General features: G+C 38.4%; 1 protein-coding gene across 1 annotated transcript in view; it reads right to left on the reverse strand.

The window, feature by feature from the left end:
- The window catches only part of LOC308556079 (putative ATP-dependent RNA helicase DDX60), an 88,218-nt gene extending 76,925 nt beyond the window's left edge, over positions 1-11,293 (reverse strand). Inside the window, exons 1-5 of the mRNA XM_081135130.1 lie at positions 11,092-11,293; positions 3,849-3,941; positions 3,496-3,565; positions 2,257-2,446; positions 837-1,178 (exon numbers count right to left, since the gene is read on the reverse strand). Of these exons, the coding sequence (XP_080991256.1) occupies positions 837-1,178; positions 2,257-2,446; positions 3,496-3,565; positions 3,849-3,852 (606 nt within the window). The 5' untranslated portion in view covers positions 3,853-3,941; positions 11,092-11,293. The remainder of the gene's footprint in view (positions 1-836; positions 1,179-2,256; positions 2,447-3,495; positions 3,566-3,848; positions 3,942-11,091) is intronic.
- Positions 11,294-13,427: the final 2,134 nt, after the last annotated feature.

A 13,427-nucleotide genomic window follows, 5' to 3' on the forward strand; every position in this document is an offset into this window, starting at 1 on the left:
ATAACCACCTGGTGTCTCCAAAACCATGAGGGGGATGTGTGACACTATTTTCAATCAGTAAAAAGTTAACTGACTCAAAAATCATATAGAAATATCTTCATATTCAGAATTCACTTAAATAGTGAAAATTAAACAGAAATTAGATTTCTTTATAAAATCAGTACACATTTATGACTCCCAAGAGTTCAATATAGTAATTCTCAAATATCCTAATACAACAAAATAATAAGATCATGCAATCAAAATTCTAAATACTTTTAAATTCCATTAATGATTTAATGTTAAGAAATAAACATATTTCAGTTATTTTCCTTTGTCATCAACCTTCTCCATGATTTTCTTATTAAAATCTACTGTTTTAACTATCATTTTGCTAATATGTCTCAGCAACGGAGGCATGTATTTTACCTCCTGTTTAATGCATTGCTGACCTTCATTAACTCAAAGGCAGTATACCACACAGTAATTACACAAAAAAAGGCTGGAGGCAGACTGCCTCTTTGCAAATCCATACTCTGTTGTTAATTTGGTGTTGATGTTGAGCAGATTGCTTATTCAAGTATCTATTTCCTTATCTGCAAAACATAGATGATAACTAACACCTACCCTACAGGGTGTTGTGAGGGTTAAATAAAATGGTTCATGGGGAGAACCAAGCACTATTGTTATGACAGTAAGTGCTCAATAAAAGGCTACATTTGTACTATTATTATTATTATTAATGTTCTTTTCCTCTCTGTTAAATCTATGATAATTCCCATAGAAGAGGTAAAAAAAGAACTGAGTCAAGTAATTTAGGAAATGAAATAAAATTATAGAATTTTGAAATAAGTTACCTGCTTGAAAAACACTTGGTTACTGTACTTGCTTGGCATAAAGTACGCATAAAGGCGAAGAATGTTAGATGCTTGCCCTGAGGAAAGCACAGCATTGACCTTCATCGCCCAAGACTGAATGATTAAAAAGTTGAAAAGATGTGTCTGTAAATCGTTCAAGCCTTCATCTGCAACTATCAGGAAATATGGGTAACTCTCATCCAAAAAACTTTTCCATTCTTGTGATAAGCATCCAGAAAATTCTGTTCGAACATCAAGGGTTTTATTACGCTGAAGATGAAGAATTAAAGCAGTTCTCAAAGAAAGAAGTTCGGGGAAGTTGAAATATGCACACTCAGCATCCTGTGTGGGAGGGGCAAAGTATGTTATTTTGAAATTATAATTTAGTAGTTCTCAGTTTAGTTGATAAACACATATCATTAAAGTCATTAAAGGAATAGGTTCCAACACATTTCTGTTCTGTTTTATAATAAGGGAATAGACCTTTCAATCCTGACTGTCCTTTCATAAATACATGCCATAAACCACAACTTGGATTTAAATCCGTGTATCCATTTTAAGCAGGAACACAATATTCAGGATTTATCACACTTTCCCTTCCCACTCTAACGCTTTTCCTTTCCAATTTCATCGCAAAAGGAAAAAAAGGCACAAAAATATGTCAAAGCAAATGGTGGATATAAATTATCCAGGAAAAGGAAGCTACGGGGACCACTTTGTTTGAGAGGACTGCCCCAGGTCACTGTGACCCTCCTGAAGCAGCAGGGTTTTTATCAACAGACCAAACTTAGTGCAATAAACTGACTGTGAGCCTTAGGCTAGTCTGCAGTGTTCAAAAATCTAACAATGATGTGAATTGCAAAATGACTGAACAAACATACACCCAAATCCTTGAGATTAACATGCTGGTTACCTTCAGGGATAGGATGAGGAAGGAAGGGGTGGTAGTGGTTATACATATCTGTATTTGAAATTGTTAAAATTTTATTAATTATATTCATAATTAAAAAAATAGCACACCAAATATATTCCCTTGGAGGTATTTACTATACAGCAAATAACTTAAAACAAGCAGCATTAGTGAGTTTGACATTCTCCTGGGATCAAATAAATTGACCGCTGAGTTTTGAAGACTAGAATCCAGACATCAATTAGACCACTGTTCAGGAGATTTATCATACTCTTTCATGATCCTGTGTGTCCTTACAGTAAAGTATCATTATTGTGAATAAAATATAATCTTAACTGTGATCATTTCTGAATACTGGGATTATGGGGAATTGTTTTCTGTTCTTCCTTTTAACTTTTCTAAATATTTATAGATAAATTTCAATTTGCAATAAGAAACAACTTTTATAGCAGAATAAACTTTACTTTCAGTTCTCAAATCATAGAAAAGAGCTCAACTGTCACATGGTACCTTGAAGAAAACTATGGAAAATTGTCCTCCTTTACTAATGAGATCCACAAGATAGCGTTCAACCAGATAGAAGAAGTGGAGCTCCTGCCCCTGCTTTAACGATTTCTCACATATGCACATGACAAGCAGTGAATCTCCATCAATCAGGAAAAATTCAGATTCAACAAAATCATTGAATATACTGGAATATCTAAAATGAAAACAGTAAAAACAAAATTACATGTAAATTAAATAAGGTCCAGAAAAAGGCAGCAGCCTTGATATATTAGCTCAGTATCACTATCATCAATAGCTGAATTTACTGAGTAATTATTTTATGTCAGGCTCAATGCTAAAACATTTCAAATATATCCATATATATGATTACCTTTCATAAAAAGAAGGCAGGATCAGTCCATTCTATAGAGAAGGGAACTTAGGCTCAAAGTGATAGGGAAAATAACCTAAGGCCATATGGTAAAATCTAGATTGGACTCAGGAATTGAACACCCATATTCTGAATATAGACCTGTATTACATTTCCTTCCTGCTTAATCAATCTCATTCCTTTATAAAACAATGGGTTCATTGATAGATTCAGACAAAGAATGCAAGAAAAACCTGTTTCCATTCACCATCAAATAGCTCTAAAAGTTCTGTGTTACATAATCTATATACAACTATATATAGGGTGTCACCAAAAAATGTATATACACTTTAACAGCTGATAACTCACTTAATTTTCATTCCTTTTCAGGTTTAACTGATTTGAAATAATGTGAAAAGCCCAGACTAAGCTTTGCACAAAGAAAATTTATCCTAAAGTGCCACTAGACTTTTTTTTACGGGGATATATATAAAAGATAAAGTTTCTGGTACAAAACCAGCAACAGTCAACAAATTGAGGGAACACAAATACTGAACGAAATGATTCTTGATGCGTGCAATTCCATTGCTTCGCGTTATCAGTAGTGCCTGGACCAGAATGGTCATCACTATGAAAACAGGCATTGACAAAAAAAATGATTCATTTATGTAGATTCTTTAAATTTTGAAAACAGACTGTATCTTAATAAACACTGATTTCATAATCATTCAAAGTGTGTATACATTTTTTGTGACACCCTATACATATTTAATATACTATAATATATACTAAGATAGATGACAAGATCAATAAATAAATATCACTTTAAGGTTAAATAGATGTATAGGAATATAATATAGAATTTTACATCTCTTTATTAACACATTACTCACTCAGCTTTTGGCATTTCACTCAAAATTAACTGTGAAATTTCCTCTAAAAACATCATATATTCTTCTGAACCTAAAAAAAAGAAGAAAGAAAAAAGAGAAAGAAAGAAAGAAAGAAAGAAAGAAAGAAAGAAAGAAAGAAAGAAAGAAAGAAAGAAAGAAAGAAAGAAAGAAAGAAAGAAGAGAGAGGGAGAGGGAGAGAGAGGAAGGAAGGGAGAGAAAGAAAGAAAATGGGTTATTTTCAATCAATATTTTTTTTAAAGAAAAAAACAGAAATAAAGCTATTTTAATTCTATTAAAACTGCAACATACACAATCAGTTTTATAAGTTATGAATATTTTAAATTAAAAATTACCCATTCTTGCTGCCACCTGTCCTCCAACTTCATATAGTGAATATGCTTTACTTGGGTAGCTTTAAGTGGCAGTTATTAATGAAAATGGCAGACCTACAAAAAAGAAAAGAAAAATTAGAAATTTATTTATTCCATCAACAAATAGTATTAAATGACTACTGTGTATTAAACAAAATCTACAGCACTGGGAATACAAGAACAGAAAAAAGTCAACATGCTGTCAGTTCTCATGAAGCTCAAAATCTTTGAGGAAAGACAAATATTATTCATAATCATATAAAGAGTGGAAAATAAAAAATGTGAAAAAGTCAAAGGGGTCAGAAGATGTGAGGGCTGCAGCATTTCAGGCCAAGAGAATGCTTGAATACCATGTGCAAAAGCCCTGTGGCCTGACAAAGTGTGGATGGAACTAGGTACTGAAAAGAAGTCAGCCAGGCTGGCGTGGAGAGAGTGAGGGAAGAGTTAGCTGTGCTAGAGAGCACTACATAAATACAAGGGCACTCAAAGCCTTGAGGGCATGTTTTTGATCCTAAAATCCACTGATAGATTTTAAGCAGGTAGTATTATAATTAGGGTTGTACTTTGAAAGATTACACTGGGTACAGTACAGAGAATAGATAGGATGGAAGCATAGACCCAGTTAGTAGAGGAGAGAGAAAGCCACTGTTTAGAAGAGTCATGATAGTAGTTTGATCTAACAGAGCTTGATGGTAGTTTAAAGCACATACCGATGTTAAATATTTAGAAGGTGAGTTTGACAAGAGATGGTTAAGAAGCAGGTTATGGATGGAGAAGGGAGAGTGAGGGTTGTCAGGATAACTCCCTAGGATTCTACCTGATGCAACAGGACGGATAACTAGGCCATTCCCTAGGCAGGAAACCCTGGAACAAGGTCACATCTCAGGGAAAGACCATGAGTTCCTCTGTAGTCAACCTGAGTTTGACTTGCTTTTGAGACGTAACACAGAAATATCACGTAAGTACATAAATATACAGTTCTAGAAGTCAAACATAAGGTCTGGGCTAGACCTGAATATGTAATTTGAATACTATGATAAGTGAGTCCAGTGATGTAGATACATCTACTTGACCAGAAAGACACAGTATCATGCAAGAAAAGAAAATGACTGAAAATTTAGTTTTGCAGACCATTAATATTTAATAAATATTGAGAGAGGAGGAAGAGCCTGCAAAGGTAACTGAGAAAAAACTACGAAAGTGGCAGAAGAAAATGTACTTGAGCATTTTGTCCCAGAAAACAAATATTAGGGCTTTTCTCAAATATGCACACAGTGTGTTAGAGCCATGAAACTTAATGATAGATGATAGATGATAGATAGATAGATGGATGATAGATATTATATGACATTATGGTAAGGTACACATTGATATTAAATATTAAACTAATAATGCAGGAAAGTACATGGCTGTAAAAATGAGTATATTTGAAGAAAGAAGAAATTACTGTGGGCTGGAATGTTTCGGAGACCACAGAGACAGGGGCAGAAGCATGGTCTCTCACTCAACCAGGTATTCCATCATTTTTCAGACACACAGAGCATCTACCCCTCACCAAGCATTGTACTTGCTGCAACTTATCCAAACATGCTGAAATATGGTCCCCTTACCTTACAACCTGGTAAGGGTTTAAAGATAATTAAATCAAACAGTATCATGTGCTGAGTGATTGAGCAGAAATGGCACAAGAAGCCATCAGAGAATTGAAAAGTTCCTCAATCAACTAGAGTGGTCAGGGTCCTGTGATCTGAGGTTTCAAGGACACATTGAAAAGATGATGAATTTTAGCATGTTGGGGAAGGTGAGAGAGACAGAAGATCACATTGCAAGTAGCAAAACAGCACTGGTTTAATGCACAGAGATGTGAAACATGACAAGTTTGAGCTTCCACAGGTCACTCTACATGGCCTAACACCGGGTAACTTGATTGTAGATGAAAATTAGATAAGGACCAGATTATGAGGATCTTTTGCCCAAAGAAGAAGTTTAGGCATTTTCCTAAAAACTCTCTGCCATCCATTTCATGCAGTCCTCAACCTCACTAATTGCGCATTTGCCATACTGTCTTTCTTCAGTTCTCCAAGTGGTACTCGCTCAAAAGGAAAAGTAAGTCAGTGAGAACCAAGTATGAAAGAGAAAATTAACCCCAATACGTTAAAGGGGAATATGACAATAAAGGGAAACTTCAGAAAAGATAATGCCAGGTTCTACAAGATTAAAAACAGTTAATTCATAAGTCCCCAGATGTTCAGTGCCCTTCATGCCTCAGGAATTTTTTATGGTACTCCTAGGAAAAAATAAACATCTAATAGTTCATTTGTTAAGTCATTAGCTCCAAACAAATTAATAAGTCCTAACAACCTCATTTGAAAACATTTATAATACACGTAAATTGAGAGAATACAGTTTTTAAAATTAAATAACAATTACTAATGAAATATGCATGCCTGTTGGACACTGTACAACTTTTCAACGACAGCCATAGTGGCAGAATAACACCCTCCTTAATTTGACAGCTAAAGCATTCCGTAGCCTCCTGCCTACTCTCCTCTCACACATCCTATTGGAAACTTTCCCTGTTAAATTTTGCACCAAACTCATATCTGCCTTAACATTTACACAGAATGTACAATCATATGCCTAGCTCGCTCTCATTTAAGGAAGAGGCATGATAGGGGAAATAAAACCAGCTACTTACCATAATAACTGCTAAATGAATATGTATTTTAAAAACTTAGAATCACTAGACATTTGAGGGGAGGGAAATGAGAAGCCAGATGAATAAACATAATTCAAGGACAAAATGGTCCTTTAAAAAGCCCTAATTAGAGTTCTCAATAATCACAACGATATTATCTAATAAAATAACAGGCTGTTACAGCAAAAAACTAAATGCTCATAAAAATTTTAAATATCATTTCAGAAAAAATTCACATATAGAACAATAAAATGGACATGCTAAAATCTCAAGTTAGTGATGTAGGGGTGAAAAATCTAGAAAATTTCGCCCAGCTGGTGTGGTTCCCCGAACCTGTGAACCCGGAGGTCAGGGTTGGATTCCTGGTCAGGGCACATGCCCGAAGCCTCGATCCCCGGCAGGGGGCGTGCAGGAGGCAGCCCATCAATGGCTCTCATCATTGATGCTTCTGTCTCTCTCTCATTCTTCCTTCCTCTCTCTCTGAAATCAATAAACACATGTCTTTTAAAATCTAGAAAATTTCTTATAGAGGACAGAAGGAAAAAACAAAGAGAGGGAAAAGAAAAAATACTAAGAAATATAGAGAATAAACCAAAAGGTTTTAAATACATCTCATAGCAATCCCAGTAGGAGAGAACTAAGATTCCAAAATGGAGCGGGGATAAAAAATAATCAAAGGTATAATAAAGTAATATAATAGTATTAAGCCAGCGTTAAAGAAAAGTATACTTTTTTTTTAGGTTTTATAAAAGTTATTTTCTTTCATTTTTTCATCACCATTTATCCCCTCGATGCCCTGTCACCTCCCCCACTCCCCTCCCCCACTCCCCTCCCCCCAACCACCACACTTTTGTCCATGCCCCCATGAGTTTTTCTTTTTTTTTTCTTTTTTGCTCAATCCGTCTACCGCCCCCCCCCCCCAGAGCTGTTTGCCTGCTCTCTATCTATGGGTCTGATTGAAAAGATTTTTACAAATACTGAGCAGAAATAAGGACAAAAGAGAAAACCACACTTAGACACAGCTCATTGCAGAGCTCCAAGAATAAAGAAAAAGACAAGCATGTGCTACAAAAATTGTTAAGTCAAAGAAACCACATGTGAAATGGTTGAAGGCATGAGAACTGCTGGCAGACTGCCTGGGTTTTATTCCTAGTGATGAAACATACTATAGTTTTATAAACTCAGGCAAGTTATTTACTCTATGTCTCAGTTTACTGTCAATAAAATTGGGATTGGGATGGACGGTAATCTTACTCTCCGCTGGTTGTAATTCCAAGTTATTTAAATGTATGAGCTGATGGATACTTATTGATTAAAATAGTGCCTGGCACACAGTTAGAACTCATTAAAATGAGCAGTATTATTGGATGTTTTAATAAAAGAAAATAATGTTTTCAAAGTTCTGAGAGGAAATTAATCTGAATTTAGAATTCTGTATCCAGGCATTCAATCTATTGAGAGGGCAAGTATTACTAGACATCTAAGAAGTCATAAATTTCACCAAAATAATTGTATTTAAAGAGATAGTATAGAAAACTGAAAAAAAAATCAAGAATGAGACAATCAAAAAGCAGTAAAACTATGGATGATCCAGAAGAATTAAAGGGAGCTATAAAGAAAAATAAGTGTATCTATATTTTTTAAAAATGCATGTTAACTAAACTTTTTGTGGTAATCGTTTCACAATATATGTAAATCAAACCATTAAGCTGTAAGCCGTAAACTGATACAATGATGTATGTGAACTATTTCCCCTTAAATGCTGGCGAGGAGATGGAGAAACTGGATCACTCGTACACTGTTGGTTGGAATGCAAAATGGTACACACACTCTGGTAAACAGTTTGGCAGCTTTTTACAAAGCTAAACCAGCTACTGCCATACAAACCAGCAATTGCCTTCCGAAGCATATATGTCTGAAAAAAATGGAGACACGTTCACACAAAATCCTGAGCACAAATGCTCATAGCAAATTTATTTATAATTGCCCCAAAGTGTAAACAACCCAGATAATTTTCAAAGTGTGAATGGTTAAACAAACTGGTATATTTGTACCATGGATTATTCCTCAACAATTAAAAAAAAAAAAAAAGTGGACTACTGATGAATACAACAAGTGAGGTGAATCTCCAAAGAATTTTAATGAGTGAAAAGAAAAAAAATCCCAAAAGAATATAAACTGTATGATTCTATTTATATAATAGTCTTGAAATGTCAAAATTATAGAAATAGAGCCACTATGTTATGTTTCTGCACCACTAGAAATGCTGTTCTTCTATTGATGTAACTGTTCCTCTTCTCTTTCTCATAAATACCTTTGCCTTTGTTTCCTACTCAGAATATTATTTGGGCTTCTGCCTAAATCAATTCTTCCCTAATAGCTCTTCTTACTGATCTCAAATAAATTCTGGTTTCCTGTCACTTTGAAAGGTCTTTTATTTTTAGGTTAACAGTATCAATTTCTATTGGTAGTCTTAATGATCTAGTGCTACATTTCCCAAATATATAGATTGCTTCTACAATGCCTCCCAAAGACTCTCACCCCCTCCTTAACCTCTGGCAACCACTAATGTGTACAGAATCATAATTTTCTAACTATTATTTACTGGTTTCCCATTTTTTGGCTCGACAGAGAAACAAATCACAAGAATGAAAGTCATAAAATACTATAAATTATGATTAACCCTAACAATATAAAAATAACATAGCCAAATTGTGAAGTTCAGAAGGGGATGAATAGTAGAAAAAGAAGAGTATATACTAAGTTCCTCATTTTTCCTAACAAAAAGTCTATAGGTGGCATCTAAAGGTAATATATCAAAAATTAAGGATTTTTGAAATCAAGAAGTTAACATGCCTTTCATATAACTACTGCACCATTGGGTTACCAAAAATAAAAATGGGAAATTTCATTTCCAATAGTTGGAGGGAATCCAGCAAATACAGAGATGGAATAATAGAATATCACCATTTTACAACTCTTAAAGAATTACTAGATCTTGGCATTTTCAGGTGATAGCAGAAAAATATGCAGGCAAATATCTGCTTCCGTAGAGAATAACTAACTGCACCATTGTTGAAATACTCTAGAAGAAAAAAAAAATTAAACCTGAATTTGATCAAAGCTCTAGCAGCAATGACAAAACATTTAGAAGACAGTACATGTTAAAAGATATCAGGAGAACTAGAAGAATCTCTACAAGACCAAGGGGGTGGGGCATTATTAACAAATAAATTACAAGAGGATGAAAGAGGTTATAACAAATTTGGAGACATCATCATCCAATCACAGCAGTGTCATCACTTTATTTGCATTCTGATTTCAACAGTCTCTAAAAGGAAGAGAAGGGAAGGGGGGGAAGAGAGAGAAACTGTGGATTATGTATTAGAGGGGGAACGGTGGAGCCATCTGATGGAAGGGGTCAAGTTCCTGAAACACTGTCTGGAGAAGAGCTGACCAGCCATGGGGGCTCCCTGACTCCAGCGGCCCTGGTCCACCGGCCCACACAGTGTCCTCTCCTGAGTCTGGGCAGGACCTGTGAATTTAATGGGACAGCCTCTCCCATGGTTAGTTTACATTATGTAAGACTCTTGCCGCAGCAGATAGGAGACAGATTCTCCTGCTGGCTTCTTAAGACATAAACCACCCTGTTGTGAGAGGGCCACATGGCTAGGACCTGAGGGTGGAATCTAAAGGTTGAGAGTAATGACCCCCCCCCCCCCCAACAGCCTGCAAGAAAAGAGGAAGCCTCAATCCCAGGGCTGTAAGGCCCTGGATACTTCCAACAACCTGCATGAGCCCCCAGAGCCTTGGTGAGATGGCAGCCCCAGCAGACACCTTTATTTCAACCTGGTGAGATGCCAGGACTTCCGATCCACGGGCACTATAAAATAATACATTTCTATTGACGTAAGCCACTAAATTTGTGGTCATTTGTAATGCATCATGAGAAAGCTAATGCATACCCCTTGACCACGAATATGCTTTTAACTTTTTACGTAAGAAAGAAATTCTTGCTGCGGTAAGCCCCTGCTATTTAAGGATGCATAGGAACCACCTGGGAGATCTTACTAAGATGTAAACTCTAATATTCTGATTCTGCAAGTTTGGAGTTGGGCCCGAGATTCTGCCCAGAGGAAGAAGCTTCTTGCCGCCGCCCATGGCCAACGTCCAGGCTTTTTTGGCTGTGACGTCTCTTGGTTGTCCTCAATACCTCGATTTTCAACTGCCTGACACTCCGCGCCCCTTCAGACTCCAGCCTCCGCGCCCGGCTCAGGTGTCCCTTCCTTCCGCCTCTCCCACCCCTCATCCCAGCGCCCGCGGGGGGGCGCAGCGCAGCGGTCCCGCAGCTCCCCGCACCCGCGCCGCGCCCCGCAGCGGCTCCCCGGCCGCCTCCGCTGGGTCCGAGACCTGGAGCCCCGGGGGACACAGCCTCGGCCCCGGGTCCCGTCCCAGAGGCACCCTTCACCTGGAAAGGCACAGCGCCCCAGCCCTGCATCGGCCGCCAGAGCATCACCCATGCCTCACCCCGGACTCCGCGGGACTGGGACTCGGACCCGGACCCGGACCCGCCGCGCGCGCACAGCCTCCGACGGCGCGCGCACGGGCAGGGAGCGGCCGCGAGGGGACGCGCGGAGCCCGGCGCAGCTCGGGCGGGAGACTGCGGGAGACTGCGCGGAGCCGCCCGCGCGCCTTTATCCGCTGCCGGGGAGTTTCGGTTTCCTTTCTCGCTGGGCGGCCTGTGAAGTAAGTTTCGTTTCTCAGGGGCACGAACAGGAAGACAGACTTAGGATCTCTCCCCTCAGTCTGCGCCGCGCGAAAGAGGGAGCGGGGGCAAGTTATACATTAAATAGGGGGAGAGGGAACTTATGCCTAAAATAGAGGGAGGTGATGCCTAAAGTAGAGGGAGGTGATGCCTAAAATAGAGGGAGGTATGCATAAAATAGAGGGAGCTATGCATAAAATAGAGGGAGGTGATGCCTAAAATAGAGGGAGTTATGCATAAAATAAAGGGAGCTATGCATAAAATAGAGGGAGGTATGCATAAAATAGAGGGAGCTATGCCTAAAATAGAGGGAGGTGATGCCTAAAATAGAGGGAGGTGATGCAGAGAAATCTGGGACACCTAAGCAAGGTAAAATCAAGTAAAGATGGGATTTAGAAACAGATGAAATAGGAGACACCGGAATCTGAAATTTCACAGTCAGGTGGGGGTGTGGCTGCTCCACCTTTATCCAAAAAGAAAAAAACAAAGCAAAAAAACACGGACATAACAGTACATGAACTTGGAGTTTCTACTATGAGAAGCTGATAATTACTGTTCTGTGTGAACTATGTTTGGAACTTTCATGGGCCAAGAAACACCATTAAAAAGTAAATTGAAAATGCAACACGCTCCCTTTTATTGATGCCATGTCCACTTCCTTTCTGCCTGTTGATGGTTGCAATTTGGGTTTCAACCGTAGCCTCGAAAGTTTCCTAGTGTGCTTCATTTCATGAATGCTATAAATGTACAAATATATGAGAATTCCAGCAAGTGGGAGGTGGGAACAGCAGTGAATTTTGAGTAGTCTTAGCGATAGTGGGAAGCCACAGCCGCGGTGTCTGCAGAAATGGTAAGAGCAGAGGTACAGGCCCTGATCCGCAGGAAAAACAGAGAACGGAGAACACAGCGAATGACATACTGGCTGGTGATAAATCGGAGAAACAAGTTGTTTGTTACTGGGTTTTTTTAGTTAATTCTCGCCAGAGGATGTTTTTTCCATTGATTTTTTGAGAGTGGAAGGGAGGGAGGAGGAGAGAGAAAGAGAGAAGGAGGGAGGTATGGATGTGAGAGAGATACTTGGATTGGTTGCTTCCCTCAGGCTCCGGGACCATGGCAGTGGATTGAACTGCAAGCCTGATACGTGCCCTTAACCTTGACCAGGAATCGAACCCATGACCCTTGGGTGAGCTGGCCAATGCACTAACCACTTAGCCATACTGGCCAAGGCAGAGAGTCAAGTTGTTAAAGAAGGTGGGGTTGGAGAGGATGGCCATTTTCCATATCTTATCAGGCTTTCATTTATTTATTTGCAAAGTTGTGGTACGATTGTTGATGATGAAGTTGAGAAAGGAAATAAAGGAACTTGGAACTTGACACAGGGCTGGACTAAAGTTACACTGTGTTGATACCCATCCCTCACAAACATCTCTAATGTGCTTGCCTGTGGTAAGCTGAGTAATGCCCTCCCACACCCTCCAGCCAATAAGTTAGTGTCCTAATTCCTGGAACCTGTGGACATGTTAGTTTTCATATCAAAAGGTACTTTGCAGAATAAACCAAATTAAGAATTTGAGATGAATCCATTACGATGGATTTCCCAAGCGGGCTCAAAGGGTCTTTATAAGAGGGTGGCAGGAGCAAAGGGTCAGAGGAGGTAATGTGATGACAGAAGCAGTCAGTGACAGAATGTGATGAGTTTGAAGATGGAGGACGGGGCCACAAGGTAAGGAGTCAAGTGGTCTCTAGAAGCTGGCAACGGCAAGGAAACAGATTCTCTTGTAGAGCTTCTAGAAGGAATGAGCCCTGTTGATATCTTGACTTCAGCCGAGTGAGATTGATTTTGGACTTCTGACCTTCCGAACTGTAAGAGTAAGTTTGTGTTGTTTTAAGACACTGAATTTGTTGTAATTGCAGCAAAAGGAAACTAATACACTATTGTAAACTAATAGAGAAAACTAATAAAATTTTTGCTAGCGGCAAATAATAAAAAGTAGCAATTTCATGATAGCTGTGCTATTATTTTTGTCATTTTATAGATGAAACAAATGAGGCTTAGAGGGATAACACAACTAGTGAATGGTGCCAAGATTCAAAACTG

The sequence above is a fragment of the Miniopterus schreibersii genome, assembly GCF_964146895.1.
Source record: "Miniopterus schreibersii genome assembly, chromosome: 4".
In the NCBI taxonomy this organism is placed as follows: Eukaryota; Metazoa; Chordata; class Mammalia; order Chiroptera; family Miniopteridae; genus Miniopterus; species Miniopterus schreibersii.